This window comes from Eucyclogobius newberryi, unplaced genomic scaffold (assembly GCF_026437365.1).
Source record: "Eucyclogobius newberryi isolate DKJ021-1_F unplaced genomic scaffold, fEucNew1.0.hap1 SCAF_12, whole genome shotgun sequence".
NCBI lineage: Eukaryota > Metazoa > Chordata > Actinopteri > Gobiiformes > Gobiidae > Eucyclogobius > Eucyclogobius newberryi.
Window position 1 is genome coordinate 23,099,299 of NW_027315746.1, and position 25,598 is coordinate 23,124,896.

The 25,598-nt window shown below is 41.5% G+C and overlaps 1 protein-coding gene across 7 annotated transcripts in view; it reads right to left on the reverse strand.

Moving 5' to 3' along the window:
• Positions 1-17,124: 17,124 nt before the first annotated feature.
• LOC140356531 (zinc finger protein 521-like) overlaps positions 17,125-25,598 on the reverse strand; it is a 125,140-nt gene continuing 116,666 nt past the window's right edge. For all 7 annotated transcript variants that reach the window (XM_072441546.1, XM_072441545.1, XM_072441548.1 and 4 more), the window contains one exon: positions 17,125-18,144. In XM_072441546.1, coding sequence (XP_072297647.1) covers positions 18,109-18,144 — 36 coding nt within the window. In that variant the 3' untranslated portion in view covers positions 17,125-18,108. The remainder of the gene's footprint in view (positions 18,145-25,598) is intronic.

The following is a 25,598-nucleotide window of genomic DNA, read 5'->3' on the forward strand; positions in this document are numbered from 1 at the left end:
TGAGAGTCCATCCATCGCCTTCATCAGTATTTTTGGAGATGCTCCCCAGTATACAGAGGGAAAGGGCCACAGACTGTGCTATGCGCGCCTTGAGTTTACATGAACTTTGAACAAGTGACAAACTGCAACATTTTTTTTTATTTTTCTGCTTTCCAGTCCATTAAAAAAAACTTTTCTGTTTATGAACTTCCAGCTGCAGAGTGATACTGTAAAACAAATCACTGTTGCCCTCTGCTGGTCAAAAAGTGAACACAACAGAAGATGGATTAATGAAATCAAAAAGTGAGTTTAACTAATATTAATGTAGCCCTTCATAAATAACAAAACAAGTATGTAAATATTGCAGGCTATGTACTGTAAGTTTTAATTATATGTAATTTAATATTTTCTTATTTATGATCAATTATGCAGTTACTTTGTTTGTATTTATTGAAACATGACTACATTTTTAGTCATGATATTTATTCCTCTGAATTTACTTCGATCTATTTCAAATTGTGACCAAATGACCACATACCTGTGAACAGTTGGTGTATGTATGTGAGTGTGCCACTAGATGTCACCATAACCCTTCACACTTCTGTGTGAGCAGCATTGAGCAATAAGCTCCAAGTTTTTCTAAGCCAGCTCTGTTTACAGACAGACTTCCACTCCAAAGTTCTTCTTTTCTTCATCAGCTGGAACACTGCACCGCTTCACAGGCTAACGGACACTGTGATCTACAAGGAATGTGCTCCTAATATGGATTTCAAACTCCTTCAATGTCATAGCCTTCTGCATCACTTATAATGGAACAATGTACACTGTGATGCCTTTGTGGACATATTAACTGCTCAATGTTAATGAAGTATTTGAATATAGGTCAAAAGTTGTCTCCGGGCAAAGATTTGATAATAAACACACAGGGCAGAACATAAATAGAAAGGCTGCTGTGTTGTGAATGGCTGCACCGTGCGCTTGTACCTGATGGCTAATTGGGTCAGCGCCAGAAGCTGCGTGTCTTTTGTTTGATGCGCAGTCAAAGTGCTGAGAGTGCAATACCATTTCAGCATTGTGAACCCGGTCTCTTTATTTTTGATAGATAATGAGTCGTTTCCAGATGTCGACTTATTAAACCTGTAATTACGCCATCATGTTGGATAGCGGGCTTATGTTTGCAGGTGCCTCGGTCTCGGGGGGACTCGCATTGCTCGAATTGTTGCCGTTGCCCAGGCGCTGTGCACATCTGGGGCCCGCGGTCAGGTGCTGCGAATAAGGCCACAGCTGCAGGACGGGAGGGGGAACGGTAGGAGGGGGGGGCCAACACAACCAACCGCCCCCCCCTAGCAACCCCCCTGGTATGTGGCCCGGAGTGGGGACACAATCGCGCTTTCTGACCGGAGGGATGCAAACACATTTCCCCTGAGAATGGCAGAAGTGCATTTATCAGCAGAATGGCCAGCCGGGTCCGCTCTCTCGCTCTCTGCACTAGGCCTATATCCAAATGCAAAGAGATGGCGAGGAGGGCTCTTTTTACCACAAGGGACCACTGCTATTGATTTCCTTGATAGATTGAAATGTCATGCCATGTGTGCCAGACATATTGGCTGAAGTGTGCGTTGATAATCGTGCCAACTGTCCCTCCAATGTCTCCCTCTTTTTTGTTGTGGATGCGCATGTTTTTTATGGGGGGCTGCTGCTGGTGGTGGTGGTGGTGGTGGTGGGGGTGTCTGTGACTGCGAGCAATGCATCTCCAACGTGTAGCCTTAAATGGAGCGCACCTGTGCCCCTTAAGTTTATAGAGGCCCATTAGCAGAAGACAGAGTGATCGCAGGGGGTAGAGGGCTTACGACTGCTGCTTAAGAGGAGCTGGATTTAAAAGTCTCCTCTCACCCCGTTGTACTAGGTTAGAGTGGGTTTCGGTCTGAAATGATGCGGCCTTTTGCAAGTAAATCTATTTCATTGTGAGTGAAATCAATACATGTGTTTTTAATAGCTTTTCATCCTTATAGATCCTCAAACTACAGAGAGATTATAATGCTGAATGCTGGAATGAATATAAAAAGAGTGTGATTCATGTAACAAAAATGTGATCAGTGGATATTCCTCTCAGATACATTTTTCTAATTTTATCAATCTTGTTCAAGAAGTTGATACGGGCGCCAACTAAAGGTGGACAATATATTTAAAAAATTTTTTTTAAGATATGCAAAATTGGAATATTGCCGTGTATAGTTAACACAACAAGCTACAAAAAGAGCTGATTGAAAATGGGTGAAATGTGATGTTTTTGCACTTTTGCCATTCATTTGTACATTTGTACATTTGTATTGGACATTTGATATTTTCCTGATGAATAACCTTCGATTAATACGCAGAAAGACATGTTTTACAGATTTCTATTGGATTGATATAAAATTCATTCAATTCAATTCAATGTCAGTATCGAGATACACAGTAACAAATGATTATTAACAATAACATTGAGTGATGACTTGTTGGTGCACTTGAACATTGAACATTTTAAATGAATCAACCTCAAGAATTTTCTCTAGTTCTCCATTAAAATTAATTGGAACAACAGAAGTGTTCATCAGTAGAAGTCAAAAGTAAAAGATTTTTTTTCCTGTCACACTTTTTATCACATTTTAGGCTCATGCATGTTAGGTTTCCATGATTTGTGGGGACATTACATTAGCTTACATTTATCTTCTAGAGACTGAGAGGAACCTTAACCAAAGCCCTTACCCATATGATTAATTTGTTGATATAATACTGATGGGTTTACCTCACAGGGATTGGATGTTTTGGTCCACACAAAGCAAAAGATTCCTTGAAGCGTCCCCACAACGTGATGAATACCATTTACAAACCTGGTAATTACGAAGTACTAGGGTTAGGATGAGGGCTACATGGTTTGAGTACATGTTATTACAGGTCGCTACACAGTTTGTTGGTGCTTGATGAAGTGTATTGTTTTACTTTTAATATTTGGTTTGCAGTGGTTTTAAGCGGCCCTCGCGACCCCCAGGTTTGGAATCACTGATCTAAAAGATGAAAAGTACTTTGTCGAACAGCTCTGAACAGTTTGCAACGACACCTACAAGGCACTAACTACCATTGCACTTGCAGCATGTCTAGAAATAAGCTTCTGAAGAGAGACTAAACCTTTTTATTGCAGATGCAGGTCAGAACTGCACGCGACCTCTTTTTCAGCGGCTGCAGCATCACTTAGCGTACTCTCCCTCCCTCTCCAGCGTGTTCACGACTTCAAATGTAAACCACTATTAATATTTCATCCACTTCAAAAACAGAAAACACCACAACACCACCATTTCTGTTTGATTCGGTGCCTTTTCCAGTCTTCCGCTTCCCCTCTGCAATGTACTTCCTGACTAGAGATTAAATAATTCCATTGGAATCCTCTTAGGATGGGTTCCCAGCACTTGGCAATTAAACAATTACATTTAATCAGCATGGGGCGACGCTTCAAGTCACCCTCATTTCAGACGTTGATTAAAAGCAATTCTGCAGTGGTTATTGCTGTCGACTTTGGAAAGTGCGGTTCACTCAGGTTTAGTGCATCTGCGGGGGTCAGAATGGATAGCAATATGGCAGGTTCACTGGTGGTCAGGAGTTAGATCTGCCCCTGGTGGCTTCTACAGTAATGACAGAACTCACGGCAGGCCTTATATTGTCCCTAAAGCCACAGCTACTTAGATTACTCTGAGACATTTTGACCTGAAAGCAAAGATGAATCGAGAAACAAAAGCTTGGTGAGATATGTAAAGGTGCTCAACCATTTTTATTTGCATTTAAAACTAGAATTGGAATGTACAGGAATGTTTTGAGTTCACAAGATTTTCTAATTTAGCTGTATTTCTCTTTGGATTTTAAGTGTCTTTTAGAAACCTTGGTGGGTGGTAGAGGTGGGAGATATATATCAAACATTTATGATATCACAATTGTTGTTGTGGAGAGTATACAGCCATTAAAAGTATAAAAAAGACCTCTTAAAGAGACATAAACATCTAGCGTAATCTCCCAAACAATTATAAAGGGATATTTCTGTACTTTTGTGGTTCATTTTATGGTTCATGTTTGTTTTGTGCAACACTTGAACCACAACCAAGACTTTTACCGTCACATTTGAGCTCATTTGTGATGCTTAGTTAAAATATTGTCTGAATAATGTTGATGAGATGATGAAAAAATATCACCCACCCCTAGTTAATGGAGACAGAAATTGGACACATATGAACATGACAATGCTGAGGAAAACTAGCGCGATCAAAACATGGTTAAAACAAAACAACAGCTAAAAACTATATATTTCTAAAAAGGTTAAGATTACTTAGATTCATTATAGTAATCTTGATTTCACAACTGATTTGTTTATGGCCCTAGATCATTTTTCAATTTTAAAGGCGTTTTCTGACTTTATATTACTTTTTATTTCAAGCCAAATTATTTGCCAACTGGACTAACATTATTTATTTTCTTATTTCAGGCTAAATTATCTTGAAACTAGTCTAAAATGTCTCAAAACCAGTGAACTATTCTACATCACATAAGCAATTATATTATACCTGGTCAAAACAACTCAAATCAAGATTAATATTTTGAAATCAGGTAAATGTTTTTTGCAGTGAAGCATTTATTCAGAATGCCATTTTTTTATTTTCCCTGGAGCATAGTGGTTGAGACTGAACACATTTCACAAACGCAGAAGCTGGCCAGTTTGATGCCTGCTGCAATACAAGGCTGTTGTTGTGTTCTTGGGCAAAGACACTCCTCTTTGAACTATATAACTAACACTGTGTGCACTGTAAACCCTGGTGCCCATGATCAGAACTGTCTCCAGACCGTATTGGGGGGTCTGGGGGCCCTTTATCAGAGAGATTTTAAACAGATAATGATTTTAAAATACAGTTTTATTTTAGTTTAACAATGAATATGTAAGAGGAAACATTGATTTATCATAACAGCTGTTACTTTTCCAAGATTTTTGGTTTAGGCATTCAGCTTGGGGCCCTGGGCAAGTGCCTGTGTTGCACCCTTGAATGATACGCCGATACATTCCGTTTTGCAACTTTTACTAAGTCCACTAGGCCTACTAGGTTCAGAATAACACATTTGAGGCACGCAGGTTACAACACCCACAACACACCTGGGCCACACTCAACACTAATGAATAGGCGTGGCTGACCTACTTTTAACGCCACACGCCGTCCAGGTACAGCCCCTTTCATGAACGTTCACTCTAATTAAAGTGCTCCGTGCTAACATGTACAATCTAACACACAAAAGTAATAATAATTTAGCAGTGTATTGTACCATCACAATTAAATATCAGCATAATAAACTAGATGAGCAACACCTGCTTTGCTCTCCTCATTGTGGCTCTGCTCAGAAGTGAAAGAAGGGGGTCTACAGTAACTGGACATTGTGTTAAGGCAAGGCAAGTTTATTTGTAGAGCACATTTCATACACAAGGCAATTCAAAGTGCTTCACAGCAGGAAAAATGCATTCAAATCACAAAGAAATTACAGAAACAGAAATACAATAAAATTAACTAAATTAAAAATTATCAATCCAACTGATTGTCTAAACTAATAAAATCACAAACAAAAGAGAAGAGTGCAAAGAAAAAATCCTTTCAGTCATATGCGCAGCTAAACAAAACTGTTTTTAGCTTAGATTTGAACATTGTCAGAGTAGAAGCCTGTCTCACATCTTCAGGAAGACTGTTCCAGATTTTAGCTGCATAAAACTGAAACGCAGATTCCCCATGTTTTGTCCTGACTCTGGCACCAGCAGGAGGCCGGTCCATGTTTTGTCCTGACTCTGGCACCAGCAGGAGGCCGGTCCATGTTTTGTCCTGACTCTGGCACTAGCAGGAGGCCGGTCCCTGAGGTCCTCAGAGTCCGAGATGGTTCATATGGCACTAACATATCCAAGATGTACTTTGGTGCTAGGCCATGGAGAGACTTGTACACAAGCAGAGCTGCTTTAAAGTCTATTCTCTGAGCCACAGGAGCCAGTGCAGAGACCTGAGAACAGGACTAATGTGCTCATACTTCCTGGTTCTAGTCAGGACCCGAGCAGCAGCGTTCTGGATGTACTGCAGCTGTTTTACAGCTGGTTTGGAGAGACCAGTGAGCAGGCCGTTACAGTAGTCTAATCTACTGGAGACAAACGCGTGGATAAGTCTCTCTAAATCTTGTTTTGACACTATATTTTTGATTTTGGCAATGTTTTTTAGATGGTAAAAAGCTGTCCATTATTACCCCCAGATTTCTAATTTGGTTTGTAGGTTTTAGAGCGAGACTCTGGAGGTGACCGCTAACACTTTCTCTTTGTTTCTGTGGGCCAAAAACGATTATTTCAGTCTTGTCTGAGCTGGAGAAAGTTGTTTTGCATCCACAAACTGATCTGTTGGATGCAGTGACAGAGTGAATCCACTGGTCCATAGTCACCTGCCGATAGTGAAACATAGATCTGACTCGTCTGCATAACTGTGATAGGACACATTTTCACTGCGTATCAACTGGCCTAACGGCAGCATGTAGAGGTTGAACAGAAGGGGACCCAGGACTGACCCTTGGGGCACTCCACAGGTCAGGGTCATGTGGTCTTAAGTGTTACTGCTCCGCTCGCTAAAAGAAACAAGTATCCTAAATTTCCACAACATGTACGATTTTACCCAGTTTGACTATGAATAAATGTCCTGCAAGGTTAGCAGTGGTTCAAGGTTATGCTGCGTTTCAGTTGATTTTCAGTCGGTCGCTTGGTTTGATTACTTTTCTTCACTTCTGATTCTATATAAACTGCACGACTGTTGGCGACTGTATCCACCGCTTCATTATCATTACCTCAATTTAAGCGGAATCAAACGCTCCTTGACGTGCAACAATTTCATCATCATGCGCATCAGGGCAGATCCAGGGGGGAGGGCGCTAACTTTGACGTGGCCCACTGCGTGTGAGCTCCCCCCGGTGCAGAAGAACAGATGAATGGCGATGCGTACCCTCACCTCTTCTACCCCACTAACCTCCCCCCTTGTGAAACCCAGGTGCCCCCGTTTCATAAGGCGCCCCACCGACTCCTCGTCAAGCCCTCTTAATTAGCAGTTTCCGTCAGCTGGCACCCATCACCGGCCCTGCGCTGCTCTAAGAAATCTAGTTCACGTCTTCACATTGTCTGGAGCAGATGGAAGCGTGGGCACGTGCTGCAAAACTGTGAACGGCTGCTAAGATACATATTGTACAACAGTGGGCTTTGAGTCACAATCCCAGAACCGCTGGACAATAACTGGAGCTAAAAATAATGTCATGTGTGTTAACTTGTGTACATGCGGATCGCCAACTCTGTCAAGAAGGTTATGTTTACGAGCTGGCAAGGAAACATGAAAAAGTTATAGTTGGAATTTGAATAAAGCTCACAGAGAAGGTCAGAGGGGACAAGGAAACTATGTGATTTTGCTGTTTATCCATATAGAGGATTAGTTTTATGTTGGGATCAGTGTAATACAATTTTTGAACACTAATTTGCTGATTATTTTGGTGCACAGCTCCCAATTGATTAAGCATGTACCCCTGAACTGGAAGATTCTCATTCAGGCTCCACAGTATTGGAAATTACATGTGCAATGTAGTTGTTTAAACTGGGGTTTTAAATGAGTGAATTTTGTGTTTTCCCCCAAAAATCCGCACTTTGTGTCAAAATGAAACCACATTGTCTACACCTCATAATACAAAAATGTGGTTCTTGACTACCAGGAAGTAAGACTTGGAAGCTCTGATTGGCTGCGCTTTTGTGGGCCACCCTATTTTCAATTTGCCATCTGAAAAAACTCTTTAAAAGCAGAGCATAAGGCCAAAATTGTATGTTTTTTATGTTTAAATACCTACTTTAAATACCTACTAAAGATTTATATACTTCCTCCTTTTGTTGTGTGAAAATTAGGTACCTCAGCTTTAATTACTGTAAAGGTAGATATGATTATGTACTTTTTGACACAATCATTTCCGCTTTTAGACTCACTAACAATTTCAACATTTTAATTTCTATCAGATGGTGTTATTGCGATTTAGTTGGTGGTGATATAGATTATGCGTTAGCCAATATTGTGTCAATATATTGTGCAGCCATAATTCCCAGTTTTATACCAAAGCTAAAATTTATCCTACAATGAGTATTTCTTTTTCAGGAATCACTCTTCGTGGCATGTGTGAAATAACACCAGCTCAACCTGCAGCACTGAAACTGACAGTATTTATGACTTGTTCCTCACTCAAATCTAGAATCAAAACATCCAATAACATTTTGAGGTATAGTTTTGTCCATGAAGCGTGCAGTAGCAACACAAATGACCACAAATAGTGGACAACAGCATGAAGCGTCCACACCCCACTGCAGGTGTGAAAAAGTGATGATTTTTATATAAAGAAGTCAAATAGATTAAAGCTACAGCGCAGAACAGCAGCCACAGCAGCCACACATCCCGGCATCGCGGTAACAATAGGCTCCTCTAATGACATTCCCCTAGTAACTTCTTGCCTTCTCCAAATCCTTTGGGGCGAGCGCTACAAAAAGTGATAATTACATGAAATATACATAGAGAATAAAGGGAGCATGTTTACATAACCAGCCCCATAAATATCTGACTGAGAAGACATTGTTCTCCGACTCCTTTTAAGCCCATCTCCCAGGGATGCCATTTTAATGACATGATGGTTTAAAGACACGCCGCTCCATCTCGTTCCATATTTAATTAACTTTTGTTTTTTTATGCAACACAGAGAAAAAAAGAAAAAAACACTGAATAAAGGGGGGAAATGTGATAGAGACAAACACAGCGATAGCGTGCAGATAATAACAAATAGCTGGAGAACAGAGAATGGAAGCAAAGGGGGATCACGAGCGCAGACCTTGTCACACTTTTGTCGAGATGTTTACAATACAAGAAATGAAGATGAGGCATGGGGAGAAGAAGGGAGGAGAGGGAGGCGTTTGGGACGGGGCGACGGCAGAGCATGCAGGGTGAGGAATGGGAAACACAGAATGGATGTGTGAACAAAGAAGGAGATCAAGGTTCACAGTGAGTGCAGTGGAAAATAGATTTCGGGCCTAAATTGTAAAGCCCTGGGGACATGGGATACCTGTGTTCTCCTCTGGGCGCCATTACAGTGCATTTTTGTTCAGGAAAAATTATAAAACAAACACAATATGAGTTTTGCAGCGTGCGTGATGAAGTACACTGCTTGTCCTTAAGCTCAACCTAAGTCACTAACATACTTCTTTTCTTATACGTACTTAATAGTGAGTACAAGCAAGGTAAAGCAATATACAATTCAGTGTGCAAACCTCAGCAATTACAAAGGGGAAAACAGATAATAAAGTTTGCACTGTCGTTTGCACTTAAACCAGAAATATTCTTGAGTCTGAAAAGATGACTGTTTTTGTGTCTAATCTGGCTCTAATCATTCAATCCAAAAGTGTCGCAGATCGTTACATTTCAAGGCTTTCAATGGTGAATACATTTATAGTGATTTGTACTCTCGCTGCTATAAACTGCTATAGTTACATCTTTAACAAACTGAAAGTATCTCTTCCACTCTGTGCCAGTGTGTTTTCCACCTCACTGTCAGCGGCGTACACCGGAGCTGCATTATTGATACTATCTGTGCTCTTGTTAGGCTCTCGTCTTACAGGCCACATCAGCCGCACAGGCCGAGCAGAGTTCCAGTGAATTTGAACCCCACATGCTCCATATTTTATTGTTCAGTGTTTAATGCATTTTTGAAAATCCTTCCCTGGCCACACAAAGAGATTTCTCAGTCTCTCACTCTGTCAGTTTTTCCCCCATGACAGAGACAGATGAGTGAAGGGGAGAGCTCACCTTCAGCTTTCTGATTTAGGAGACAGGGCTTCATTACAACTGGTGACAAATATGGAAGCGCAGTCTCTGTTTAACTGGTATACGATCCAATGATATGGAACTATTCACTATTTATGAACTATATGAACAAGTAGTGAAGTTATGGCTCTGACTTGGTTTATTCTTGGATAATTCTTAGACGGAGAAGCCAAGACTGAATCATTATTAAAACTTTCAGTCCCCAATTCACATTTTAGTTCTTACCTTTGACCCTTTGTTCTTGGTGATTCATTTGAGACTTTCAAATTGCAGTACACTAAATGGCCTAAAACACTTTGTGTCTTGAGCAAACGAAAAGCCCGTTTATACTAATGCATTTCAATACGCAGAGTTGGAAAGTCCACTAATTTACCTCAGGAGGCGTCCATTTTGCTGACATTGTTGTGAAGTGAGGAGATGGTTCTTGTGTGAGGGATTGGGTTACTCCCGACTCTCCCTGTGGATGTCCTGGCCAAATGGCTCTGGATCTCACGCTTGGGCGCACATATTGAATGCCATAAGAGGTCTCTCCGGTCTCCTTCACAGGGAGGAATGTGTAGCCTAACAATGTGGAGTTTTCACCTAAACTAAATTTGCGCCAAAGAAGAGCGATGGCAAGGGCACGGGAGCACGGGGGACACGGGCAAAATGCTCACGTTCGTACTGGTTGCTCATTTCGGATAAAGCGGCACCATGAATGTGTCCGGGAGTGTGGCGTTCTGCTGGTGTGGTACTGTCATAATTCTTTAATAAAGCCACTCTGCTGCCTCCATCCCTCAGGAGAACTGCCAGTATTAGGCCGTCGTATAAAAACAGAATGCTGTTTCACAAGGACATGAACAATACCATTGCTGCTATTCCCAAACATCTGGTTACTGAGCGCTTTCACTCAGGACTATTGAGTGCCTGTGTAATTCTGTGAACAATACCTCAGAGGCCAGCCCCGCGAGCAACCTGTAAAACTGTGGCTATATGGGAGATTTTTGGCAAACTAATCAGCTAAAACTAATCAGCTAAAACTGTTATGTACAATATTATTACCACTGCTGCCCCTCATGCCTGTGTTTTGATTGGAAAAAACAACTACACAAAAACGAACAAAAAAACATATGGACACTTGTGAAATATATATATTGGCAATTGCGAAATTTCCTTTTTACTTTATGTAATTTTGTTCAAAAAGAAAAATGAAAGAAAAAAGTAGCCCTTGCTTTGTGCTGTTAGGTGGGCAAGGTGACCCGAGGCACTCTGAGGGGTTAGATTTAAAAGTCCTTTAATATAAAAAAGTGATGTCAATGTGTTTTGACACAGACCAGCCTTCATGCCAGAAATGCTGTTCTCTCAGTAAAAACATATGGGTTTGTTTCATTTCATATGCACAAGATCTTTGTCCGTCTCCCATTTCAGTTCTCACAACCATCACCGCACACAGGTAAATATTAACAACATCTAGTAATCCTTGATGTTTTTAAAGTTTTTTATACATGTAGTGGCCATTTCTAAGCGTTTAACATCCACAATGACAAACTGGTATGAACGTTTTCTTACGCTGAAGAATGAGGAGACAAAATCCATAGATTACGCATCCAGAATGTCTTTTAAATGAACTAAATCAATCCAAATCATCAATTTGTGTGCTCCTTTACCATACATTTACATTTGACTTGTTTTTTAATCCAAACAACACATTTTACTTTAACATTTTAGGCATTATGGCTCTCACGATACACTGAACTATGGAACTAACAGTCACGTTTTAAGGAAGGAAGTTGATTTTAAGATATATACAGACAGTTTATTAGTGAGATGTTGACATATTACTAGCTGCGAGCCATCTTCAGACATGTCACTGGCCTTGGTGACGTCTCTTACCAGCTGTTTTCCTGAGGTCGCTCAGACAGACCACGCCTCCTGCCGTCTGGTAGTGGTGTGTGAGAAGAGGAAAGCCCCTTCATCCTGGTTGATGGTGTCTGTGCCTCGCTTCCTGATTTTCATGGCCTCCTTCATCCAGTGTCTAAACTAAGAGCACAGTCACGTTACACCAAGGCTAAACTTAGAACTAAATCTGAACTTGATTTGGATGACAAGTGTGAACATACTCTAAGTAACAAAACAGGTAACACAGTAACAGTATCTAAAAGAAAATAAATAGGCCTACATCGTGGTAACAAAAAGAAAAGAAAGAAATCAATATACATCTACTGAAACAGAAGATGAATAAATGAACTTAAATAGTAAAGTCCATTTAAATGTATCTATATATCGGTGTAATCCCTCATTCGTCCAGGCGTGTTCCATAGTAGAAAAAGCTTCAGTTGTAGTCATCTGGACTCAGTTAGAAAAAATTAGACGTTTCGACTCTCATCCAAGAGTCATTGTCAATAACAGAATTTAGATCGAGAACTCCGATATTAATACTGTTCTGTGGTAAGACCCGCCCATTGGGCGGAGCCTTCCTGAAGTAGAAAGAGTTGTTTGTTTCAACAGAAACTCCCCCTTGTATCTACCGAGCCTATTCAGAATCTTAATGGGCTATTAGAATCCTCTTTGTCTTTGTGAGACCCTGGCTCAAACACCCTGAGTACCTGATTAGCATCTAAATGTCCTGGTCCTGGTCCTCTACCTTTCCAGGGGTTCAGTATACCATTATAGATACCAGGAAGATTGAATCTTAGCCCTCCATTCCTGTTTAAAGAAGGTCTTTCTTTTTTAACAAAAATAGCTTCCTTGACTCCTCTTTCAAACCATCTTTTCTCCCTGCTTAAAACCTTCACATCACCGTCTTCAAACGAGTGATTAGAGGCTTCAAGATGGAGATGCACGGCGCTCTGAGGTCCTGAACTAGTATTTCTTCTGTGCTGATAAAGCCTCTTGTGTAGAGGCTGTTTCGTCTCACCTATGTAACGTTCTTTACAACTTTCTTCACTGCATTGGATCGAATAAACTACATTGCTCTGTTTTTGAGTCGGCAACTTGTCCTTAGGGTGAACCAGTTTTTGTCTTAAAGTGTTTCCTGGTTTAAAATAAACAGGGACTTCGTGTTGTCTAAAAATTCTCTGCAGTTTTTCCGACAGGCCAGACACATAAGGGATAGAAACACCCTTCCTTCTCTGTTCAGTTTCCCTTTTGTCCTGCTTCTTGGTTCTCTTCACTCTGTTGAGAGCCCAAGCGGGGTAACCACAGGCTGAGAGGGCATTTCGGACATGTTTTTCCTCTTTCTTCTTGCCCTCTGAGCTGGTGGGCACACCTTGAGCTCTGTGTTGTAAGGTTCTGATCACCCCCAGCTTGTGCTGTAGTGGGTGGTTGGAACCAAAGAGCAAATACTGGTCCGTGTGTGTAGGTTTCCTATATACTTCTATTTGGAGTTTCCCGTCCTCTCCTCTGATCGTGGAACAATCAAGAAAGGCCAAGCGATTCTCCTTAGCGTCTTCTCTTGTAAACCTGATATGTGGGTCCACAGCATTGATGTGATCAGAGAAGGTTTCCAGCTCTTGTTCCTTGATTGTTACAAACGTATCATCGACATAGCGAAGCCACAGTTTTGGGGCTATGCCTGAGAATGAGGACAGTGCCTTCTTCTCAAAGTGCTCCATGTACAGGTTGGCCACTATGGGAGAGACGGGCGAGCCCATGGCACAGCCATGAATCTGTCTGTAAAATTGTCCCCGGAATTGAAAGTAGGTGGTGTTCAGACAGATGTCCAACAGTTTACATATGTGTTCAGGTGTCAGTTTGGTCCTTTCCTGTAGGGTGGTGTCTTCCTGCAGTCTGATCCTCACCACTGCTACTGCATCAGAGGTCGGGATGCAGGTGAACAGGGACACAACAACATATGAAACCATGAGGTCATCTGGGTCCAGTTGGAGATGTTTCACTTTATCCACAAAGTTGTGCGTGTTTTCCACATGATGTTCCGAATTCCCCACAAGCGGAGCCAATATAGTTGTTTAAACAGAAATGGAGGGCTAAGATTCAATCTTCCTGGTATCTATAATGGTATACTGAACCCCTGGAAAGGTAGAGGACCAGGACCAGGACATTTAGATGCTAATCAGGTACTCAGGGTGGTTGAGCCAGGGTCTCACAAAGACAAAGAGGATTCTAATAGCCCATTAAAATTCTGAATAGGCTACCTCGGTAGATACAAGGGGGGAGTTTCTGTTGAAACAAACAACTCTTTCTACTTCAGGAAGGCTCCGCCCAATGGGCGGGTCTTACCACAGAACAGTATTAATATCGGAGTTCTCGATCTAAATTCTTTTATTGACAATACTCTTGGATGAGAGTCGAAACGTCTATTTTTTTTCTAACTGAGTCCAGATGACTACAACTGAAGCTTTTTCTACTATGTATCTATATAATCATTTCTTCAATTGTCAAGTTCAGTTAGCTCAAACCATTCACATAAACAAATCCCAAAATCAATGTACTCTGATGTGGGCCCCTTATTTGCGGTTGGTGTTAACATGTCCAGAGTTATCACTGAGCAAGCCATCCACTCTGCTGCCTTCTGATGGAGCAATACTTGGGGGCTGTGTAATTATATTGCTTTAAATGTGCCCAGGAGAACGCCCCTGCCAATGCACCCACCGAGTCCCAGCACTTGGGCGAGAGTCAGAAACACAACACTCGCGCGCGCCCATGTGGGATCACTGCAGTGTGTGCGAGCGTGCGCGCTTGCTACTCCGTTAAAAGGGAGGCGCGCGGGTACGGATACGCCTCACAAGTGAATTTAATTAAATCATAAATATGAGCTGGAGGCCGCCACCCAATTTAATGTAATGGATGATGTGGGCCAGTCCATCTCTGGCAATGCAAAGTTCTGGACCAGCTCGGAATGCCCTTGAAGCTTATTAAAAGTGGCTGGCACACGGAGACACTAGCGAAGTTGTTTAATGGATGCCCAGCTTGCATTTAGAATGATGGTTAATGGCGGGTTGTACCATCTCTCATTGGCGTGGGGGAGTTTCATTGTTGAGGAGTCTCCGATGGTCGTCTGATGCGCACTAAAGTCGAGCAATCAAAGTGTACAGATGACAGACAACATGCGCGGGTAATGTCACACCGCAGATATGGCATCAACGCCAGAGAAACAAGTCAAGTCAGCAGTTCAACGTGTGGTCCCAGTGTAGTGTGAAATACTGGGAGATTTAGCTAGAAATCCTATATTATTTATCACGTCTTTCATATTCTTTGTTACAGATGACATCACAACGTTCTATAGAACAATCATATCTAATACAGTTGGAGGCAGCTAAGATTAATATTGTTAAAATGCAGATTTTTGTTGTGATACAAGAAGTGAATTAATTAATGAAAGATTTGTGAATTTACCTTTTAGCTATTTAGCGAGCTGGGTTTTCATTTTCCTATTGATTTCATTGTGCTTTGTCAAGGAATAACCCAAAAACAAATATTTAACCTCATAATTTCTATAGTAGAACTCACTTTATTGCATCAAAAATTAGCTATTTAACTATTTTAAATTTTAGTTGCCCTCTCTGTATAGAATATCATTGGACTAAAGAATGTTGTGATTCAAGCAATTATTTCAAGTCATTTTATTTATGGGCCTTAGTCATATTACTTTTTATGGATGGCAATTGAAGATCTTTCAAAAGACGCCTTAGTATTAGTTTTACTCACTAAAAACACATGCAAAGTTTTTTTATAAACCCTAACACCCTGAAAAATAAAATAAAACATGATCATAAAGAGATTAATTGACAGGACAGCTGTAGTTTGAAATGGAACTCACAGCACCGAGGTGTAAACAACCACACAGTTTCCATTTTGTTATACTAAATACACTATATAACCTCTATTCACCTTATTCCGGCACCTCTGTTGTAATGGCACTTCCAGTTGAGCCCTGTTCACTTAAGTGGAGAGTGAACGAAAAGTCTCACTGCTAAAACATGCTACAAAATAGATTGATTTGTGTAAAATGTCCAATGTTCATGTGACCAACAACCCAACAATGCAACGGTTTAGTCTGTGTAGAACTTGATTTCTCTGGAGGTCGACAGCTCTATGTGAACTAATACAACCGGTAGAAGGATTATGTCAGATGGCTGCGCCCAGACCAAAGAAAGTGAAAAAGCTTATTACAATAGTTTTTTATCATGTGTCTATTTATCTCATGGTTAAATAATCCTTGTTTATTTGTGAGGTTTGTGCTTTCTGTTCTGTTCCTGTAGTGAGGTTAGAAAAAGTCTTGTCATCCTGAAGTTTCAAAAGGCGGTAAAATGAGCCAAATCAAGTTCAAAACCAATAGGCTGTGGTGGAGGTCTCACAATACTTTTGAGTAAAGTCCATTTGTCCAGCTTCAGTCCTGGTTCAAACTAACTTCCACCATGTTTGATCCCTTCTCTCTGTCGCGCTAAAATAAAACCCTAGACCCTTTCCCCCCCAAACGACACCCGATCTTTAACAAATGTTTTGCCTCTTCCGTGTCACTGTTGATGAATCATTCTCGGAGACAGGCAGATGTTGCAGCGCGGCTCGCGTCCCGATTGGCAAAAGTCTGGGTGAATCGTTCTATTCTGCGTCGTCCCCCGGAGTGCTGCAGCCTCCCTAAATAGAGCGCGCATGGGTGTGTGGAATGGGGACCGCACAGGGTGATGGGTAATGGAGTCATTAATAACAGCAGACCTCCCTTAAGATGCTCAGATGTTCGTTAGTGAGAGCCACGAGGGAGCGGAGGGAAATAGCATGCAGTTTGATGCAAAAAGAGAAGAGGTATAGGATTGGGCTGATGATGAAGTGTCTGTGTGATGGCTGATTGGTTGTGCCTAAAAACAGAGCATTGAGATTTGTCATTTAGTAATGTTTTCCTCACATGAAGTAAAAAAAATACTGATTCAACAGGCAAATTAAAACATATGTATGTATATAAACCATTCTGTTAACGATATTGTGTAATGAGTTGATTGTTTTTTTTTAACGTAAAATACAAAAAAACAAAACATAATGAAGTAAAAAATATGTTCACCAAACCAGGTTAAAAAATTAAATAGCATTAAGGTTTGTGGCATGGTTTTGAGCAAAAAACAAAATAAGATATGACTCATTTATATCATAAACATCTCAAATAAAAAATAAATGTATTATATGTTTTAATGATTGTCCAGACAAGAAATGTTATAACTTTTCTTCACACAAAAAAATGCAAAAGAAAAAAAAAAAATTACACAAAGCTAAATTATGAAAAAAAATCCCATTAAGTATTCATACAGTTTTTAATATTTTCATCACATGTGCAACACAAAAAACGAGGTCTGCCAAATACAGAACTCCATATTTGTACAATACATTTTAATAACATCAGAGATAAACGTCCTTTTGCGCCAGGAGATGTTGATTTGTCCTGTAAACTGCGTCAATGAAAATGTCCAAAACGTCATAATACAAAAGTGCATCTCAAAACATTACCAATATAACAGAATGGATACGAAGAGTTGTGCCGAGGCGGCTTCCAGCTTGAGAGGACAGCTGTGTTAAAACTTGATGACCCCCGAACATAAAAATCCTTTGAAAACAAAAGGAAAAAAAACCCAAAACCGAAACAAAAACATAGAAATATTCCAGTAATCTCCAGGCTTGGACGAGCAGTAAACATTAACAACAGAAATGTACAGGTTGAATTAGCTGAATCCACTTGGGACTTTCATGCCTCTGTTCGCCAGCCAAGCAGAGGAACTTTTTTTCCAAATGTGTGTCACTGCGTTTGCATATATCAGCATCGTGTCCTGCTTTCCCTCCTCTCGCTTTATGTCGTTTTATTTTTTCAACGCCAATGCAGATTACTTGCACCATTGGTCCTTAGGTTTATAATGATTGACCATATTTGCAGAATGACGCAGTCCGCAGATAGGCTAGAAAAGTGCCTTCTTAACAACAACAGTTTTTTAATACAAACATGTTTTTTTTTTTTGCTCTGTACATTTGCAAATACTGTTTTAAGATTGCGATATAACTGGTAAGCAACACATGAAGGATTTTATATACAAAGAAAGTAGATTTTTTCCCCCCACCCAAACAAATTGTCAGTACAGAGGGTCCAAGTTCAGCCTCCTCTTGTCCACAAATACAGATGTTGTTCCTCAATCAGTGGGAGAAGATGCACTGACAGTAGTTGGTGGTCACATGGAATTGTCTGGTGTCATGTGACTTTGGCCTGGGCCGGGCGCTGGTGTCGGCCATGTTAGCTGCTGCTGCTGTGCTGAGTCAGCGTGTGGTTCTGCCAAAGACACAAAGAAAAGAAAGCGTTAGAAATGTTGCAACTGGCAAGACATCTCCATTAGTGTGCAGTGTATTGTGCTGGGTGTGGGGTCAAATGAGTTTCCACTTGTGATGTTATGGAAGAAAGAAAGAAAAAACTGTTGTTATACATTTCTTGTTTGATCAGGAAAGCCAGTTAAAAGGTACAGTTTCAGATTTTTCCTGAACGTGAAAAAACATAATTAGTTCATTTGAAACTCTTTACAGTGGTCCACATGAATTGCTCACAAAACCTAATGCAGTTCTAGCATATTCAAAGTGTTTCGTTCTCAAGTTTTGCCGTCATGCTAAAATGAATAAAAGGCTCTATAATTAGAGGCAAAAAGCGCACAATGGCGGCATTTTCAATCAAATAGCGGCTTTTACAACATATCAGCACAAACAGAATTGACCATATTGCAAAAAATAAATAAAAAATAAGGTACAGCCCCTTTAAGAACAAATTCTCAACACATGGCAAAAGACAGGAAAATCAGACCGGTCAGCTACAATCTATTGCAATTTTCTTTTAAATTGAATTCAGGAGATGCAGCCAGAAACAACTTCCAGTTGGAAAGTGTACTCAAACAATCTCACTTCACCATTTCCTGCAGATAATTACCTTGACATTTGAAATCACCGATATCAAATCCATAGAGTGAAGTTGAATGTTACACAGATCAATGGCTGTAGGTGGGTAAACTTTGGACCTCAACATGGCCGCACCGGTGTCATATAAAAGTAAGACAGCATTGACAAGGCGACATCCAATTTCTCGGAGACAAATCCATGACACAGTTCTGACACCTGAAGAAGTATTCTCCTCTGAGTCTTGTTTATATATGTTTATAGCCTCTTGTATTGACCAGTGTAGAGCGCAGGTGAGGCTATGGATCCGTCACATCCCCCTCACAAATATGTCCCTTATTGACACACACACACACACACACACACACACACACACACACACACACACACACACACACACACACACACACACACACACACACACACACACACACACACACACACACACACACACACACACACACACACACACACACACACACACACACACACACACACACACACACACACACACACACACACACACACACACACACACACACACACACACACACACACACACACACACACACACACACACACACACACACACACACACACACACACACACACACACACACACACACACACACACACACACACACACACACACACCTAGTGGTAGGGCAGCTGTGCCAGGTTTCTTTAAAGGGGAGTGTGGACCAGGGGGTGTGTAACTGGTGTCCCTGGTGGGCTGAATCCAGGTCATCTTTTGAAGTGACTGCTAATCCCTTTAATGCAAACTACATGCCCCACTTGCTGCGCTCTGTTTCAAAACACGGCCTTGGACTCTCCGAGCTGGCATGGACTAAACGCACCTGTCACAAGTGCCGTCAGTGAACCTGAAAAGTGAAGTGGTAGTTGTAGTAAAGTAGTCAAATTGTCAGAGTTATTGTTTTGGCGATGTACAAGATTACAATATGAAGTAAATTGTAATTAGAACTATTCAAAATTACAACAAAGAGAGCCAATCAAAAATAAAATGAGCAGAAATGTCTAGTTTAATCAAACAAGGGTATGAAGAGATTTTTCTGCTAAATTAATATTGTTGAAATGCAGTGTTTTGTTTTTTTATAATACAAGAAATTATCAGATTAAACATTTTAGTTTTTACCTTTTGGATATTTCATGTAATCTATTGGGGATTCTGGCTCTTGTCTGAAATAATGACATCATCACATTTTAGAATCAACAACCAATAAATCCAAAATAGAAAGCCACAAACGTTGACCCATATCAATGATTGTAAGGGATCGGCTCCACAAACTCAAATTGATCTTATGGTTTTAAGTCTTTTCAACTGACAACGATCCTGCCTTTGGAATGGCAACACTTTCTGAAGCTATTGTGAATTTTTAAAATTTCACTTTTGTTTATTTATGCTAATTAATGCGTTTCATGTGGATAGGCCCAGTAATTACAGATATGAACCATAAACCAGGTCTACAAATCTGAAATCTGACCTTCTCCTTCTATTGCTTTTAATGGCGGTTGGCAGCCAACTGAAAAGGTGCATTTACCGCTACCTACTGTAGTTGTATGTCGAACTTCTAGTATTTACTGGCGGTTCGTATCCATAAAGTGTTACATTACCGCCACCTTCTGTAGTTGAACGCCTTCAAAGTATATGTTTTACGCTATACTGTTAAAAAAAATGTAAAAAAGGAAAGAGAGAGAAAAGAGCGAAAGAGAGAGAAACTGTTTAATGCAACACTTTGAGGACTTTTCCCCATATAAATACATTGTCTAATGTCAATCACTATGGCAGCAGTCCTCATTTTTCATCCTCCTGAGTTTCATGGATTCCGCAATACTACATAAAACCTATCCATTTCCATCTCTCTCATAGCAATACACTATACTCCTCATTCACTCCAACGCAGTGGTGGTTACCTCTTGTAGCCACAGCTGCCGGAACCAAGGCTGCCAATCTGCCCCATTGGCCCATCCGACCACCACCACCACCACCAATCACTCACATGCACACCACATCCATACAGATATTGTACACACAGTAGTTTCACAGTGCTGACAAATTTGCACCTCCACGCGTGAGTGCCTCCTTGCCCTCGTGTTAGCCGTTGCAGTTTGAAACTCGCGTCGGCCATTTTGGGGAGCTTCGCCAAAACAGTCACCTTCAATCCTGTAGGTGCGTCGTCCCCGGGGCCCCACAAGCCTATATAGCAGACAACTATTACCCCCTCTGTATTCATTCCTTTCCTCTTCACCCTTTCAGCTGCCTCTGTATAAAGCATTTAAACACCTCGACAGCTTTCCTTTCAGCCGGGCCGATTACTTCCCGACAGGTGGGGTAATAAGCTGTTTGACGGGGAGCAGGATGGTGACCCCGGGAAAGGGTTAGCATGCTACGCCCGGGCCCCTCTGCTGCTTCCTTTTGGTTTTTTAAAGCACAGCCTCTCTCCCCTCTCTCTCTGGCTCTCCTCTGCTGAAATCAAGCTCCTCTAAGTGAGCCTGGAGGAGATTCCCAACGGGACGCTCTCTCTTTCTACCTCCCCTCCCCTCCCTTCCCCTCTCTCTCCCTACCCCCTGGTGAAGACATCCTTGGCGTTGCAGAGGAGAGGGACAGGCGCAACCTTATTAATGAATGCGGTCCATTACCCGTCAGCCTGGCTCCTCGGCGACTCCCCAATGCCCCTGCTGTACGTGACTTCAAATGGCAGGATATTGACACGGGCAGAGCAGAGCGGCGACGACTAAACGTGTGTGTGTGTGTGTGTGTGAGCGAGGAAGTAGAGAAAAGGAAATTTGTGCTCTCCTTTGTGTGACTGTCTAGGTGTGTGCGGACCCCAGAGGAACGTGGCTCCTTGGATATAATGTAGGGCTCGTAACAGCTATTAGAGGGGAAAATAACGCCTCCAGGGGCCGACTCTCCCCCTTTTGAATGTCCCAGCCCTGTCTAACACACTGCAGTCTACCTGTTCCTTAAACATGCCAGCAGTTTTCTCACCGAGGGCTTTCTCAAGGACGGTGTTAAACGACTTCACTGGCGGAGGCAGCCACGGCGACGGAGGAGAAAAAAAAAACATTGAGAGAAAAGTGAGGCTGATACCTTCATCTCAGAGGATATTGAACTCCGCAGAGGAGCTATAAGCCGTACGTTGCGTGAGGACGAGATTGGACCCAGAGAATTTACTTTCCAATCTTCAGCCTTGTCAACTTCTTCAAGTAGCTTTTGCACTACACTAGGAAGTTAAACACATCGGATACAGCGTCCCCACAGACAGAAAAAGAACAGTGGACCAATTGACGGAGACACCCATAAAGATTCAACGCGGACTGCAGAGAAGGGAGTTGGCAGCTTGAGTTTAGGCAAGTAAAAGTGATATTCACAGAAGGTCAGCAACTTATGTAAGAAACTTGAGTTATTGTAGTTTAGTGTTGCACTGTTTGCAAGAGAAATATTCAAACTATACTACTACAATATTATAGGACTACTACTTCTAGAAGTATTATAGGTAGTGGGACTAAAACATGATCAAACCAGCGACTTAAACAAATTAAGATCTACATAATACAAATATGTGTAATGTATGTAGATAGATAAAGGTCAGCCAGGCCAACTGAAGCTATGAACTGCAGTTGCTCCTGTCTGCAGGTCCCATATGGATGTTCCAGAGGAAAGTGTCCAGTGCCCTGACATGAGGGGGATGTCACTAATGGTGTCACCCCAGAATCGCTGCAATTTGGGATTAGATGCCCTCCATTAAGCCGTTTAGCTCCAATCCAGCCCCTTCACAAGAGCACTATCCCCCTGAAACTCTTCCCTTATCATCAATTTCCTCCCATTCTGTCCGGGCTTTAATCTGCTGCTGGGCCGGAGCCCCCTGCTGGTAGAGAGGCCTGTGGCAGGGCCCGCGCTGCCGGTGTTCAGGTAAAGCAGCCCAGTCAATCCAACACCAAATAAAATTTCACTCTGATCAATAGCAGCCTTATGAAGACACCCTGCATTTGCCTGTTTCCTCTTCTTCAACTCAGACGCCTCTCCGTGGCCCCGTTAAAACACCAGCACTTTCATGTGATTACATCACCCTCTGCAGCGCCCTGGGGCACACTGAGGGGAGGGGGCTGCCCGGCAGGGGGCCTTGTGTACCCATGCAAACAGGTGCAACATGTCTGAGGAGTTTAGCAGCTGCCGACAGGGAGAGTAAGAAGATGGGAGCGATTGGGGAAGAGCAGAAAGTGATTTATGAACTGATCATTCTATGTGTCGTTCCCCAGTGCACTGGTCTCCATTGATAAGACCATGAGCCAACAGACACGCTCCTCTTACATCACACATCCACTTTCATCTGATGGGCTGCATTAGGGCAAGCTCTGGTGTCCAACATCACAGAAACACTGTACACTTAAGAGCTGAGCTAACTATGTGAGATTAGACTGTGTTAAACCTGCGCTCACATGATCACACATGGACCAGGGAGCTCGGGTTTATAGGACTAAGAGATGAGAGGGAACTAACCACCGCTAAGATCAGCCTTTAGATAGGCTTACAAATGTAGGGATTTACATCAGAAACTGTACATTTAAAGACTTTTACAGTCAAAATATAAGCTATTAACAACTTCACACGCCACACGTTCAAATAGGAGCGGCTCAGCTGAAGTTAGAGGTGTTACTGCATAATTTCTATATACAATTTAATTCACTTTCGGAACTATTCTTGAGGGGAAAAAAGTGTATGAGAAGCTAATGCAGATTATCAAGTTCACAAGTAAGTGAAGTGTCAAAATGAATGATGCAAAAATATGTGTGGACCTGCATATTCGATGATCTTTTTTGTGCATTTTATTCTAAATTAAACAATGACATGATTTTTAAAGTTTAAAGTTTTATGATTGGTGGTTCTAATGTCATGAGAGGGTAAATTTACCACCAGTAAAATAAGAAAATTTCAAAGTGAGGTATTTCTTTCTTGCAGTATAAGATCATTGTACTGAAATGAAAGCAGTTGAGTTTGAGAGTAGCTGTTGACCTGCAGCTCTTGATCTTTAATGGTATGTGGAGGTAAGCTCAGTATTGACTCGGTACTCCCCGTGTGCCTCCGACTGTTGACCAGTCCACTGAGTAATCCTTCCCTGCACAGACCCGGGGCCAGGCTTACCGCTGCTGCGTTAGAGCGCGCACAACACAATCAAATAAATAAATAATACGGCAGTTGGCATTCTCCACAGTCATCACTTATCGGGCCGCGGGGAGCTCTGACCCCAAACACTGCCCTGCCACATCCGCGCCGTCGCCATGGTAACAGACGTGTCTTGTTTGAAGTGCGGCACCCTGGGATGTGCTGGTCATACGTGTGTAGCAACAAAAGGTTTATAAAGTAACATCGCGTACCTTTTCAAAATGAAATAGTTTCGAGTGTCAAAATGAAATAATGGCACAAAGGCTGAAAGTACAGTGGGCAGTATCCACGCCACGGGTTTCAGAGTGATGAAAAATTAGCAGTTAGGCCTAATTAGTACAGTTAACCCTTCAAAACTAAATAATTGATATTTCAAACGGGCTAAAGTCCTCAAAATGTCTCCTTTAAACAGAATGCAGAAACCAATAAAAGCTAATACGTTCTAAAACGTCACAATCGCAGATGGAGGGCCAACTATTGAGCTTGTAGGACTGATAAATACAGCCACTTTTGGGCAATGTATGTTTTGAAAGTTTGTATTGTGTTGTTTTCCTTTGTATTAGCACAGAATAATGGAGACACTAATCATAGACTAAGACGTTTTGACATTGACTTTCACAAAGGAACGGTCATATTCTGTTAACCTGGTTATGTTCTGTTCCTGTTGAAATTAACTTACAGTAATCATATACTTTTTATGATATTTCAAGAAAGGCCAACCTGGTGGGTGTTCGTTAAACAGGCCAAATCATTTATAGTTTAACCTAAATGATTCCTATTTTTTGGAGATTAGTTAGCGGCTTGGTCGCACATTTGCATTAGGCGTAAGCAGCAAGATAACAGCCTCAATGGGTCATTAAAGAGAAAATACATTTTATTGATGAAGTTTTTTTCCCCCTGGACGTGTTCATAATTATAATTCAGGTTTGATATGAGCAGTTCTGAAACAAAACTGTCATTTTATGTGACGATTATTTTTTTCTAGTCAATTTTGATCTTTCAAATCAGCTTGAATGAAACTGCTACTTAAGATTCATTTCTTTCAGAACATGGAGCTACAGTACTACAGCAGTGATGCATGTTGTATTACCTGTAAAGTTCAACATTATGGTAAAGTAGTAAATGTATCTATCTCCACAAGTCAGATCTGCGAAGAAGCAAGCCCGCTCACAGTAAGAATGCATGTTTTTCAAGGTATTTAACAACAAAACGAAAGCGACTGCAGCTGCGACTGCTACTACTACTGTAATTGAATAAATGTTAGCTGCCATACAGTAGAAGTCATAACATCTCCATGGAGACAAGCAGGTGGCAAACTCTCCAGAAAAGTTACATAGTGCACCTTTAATATAAAAGTTTAAAAGTATTAGTGTTTGGGGCTGTTTGGCAGAGTGGGTCAGGCAGGTCACTGTGTTATTGTTGCAGTCCACGGGTGGGCATCGGTGGGCAATATACACAGGACGCGTACAGCTCCGTGTTTGATGAGATGTCTAACAAGCTTAAATCCGATTTTTCTGAGGTGTAAGTGGAAATGACGGACCACCCTTTTCGTGGGCCAGCGCTTTGTAGCTCCAAATGATACTCATTACCCTGTCTAAGTAGACAAGTGAATGGTACTAGGAACACACTACACTGCGACCCCGCTGTTTGACTGAGGTAGCAAA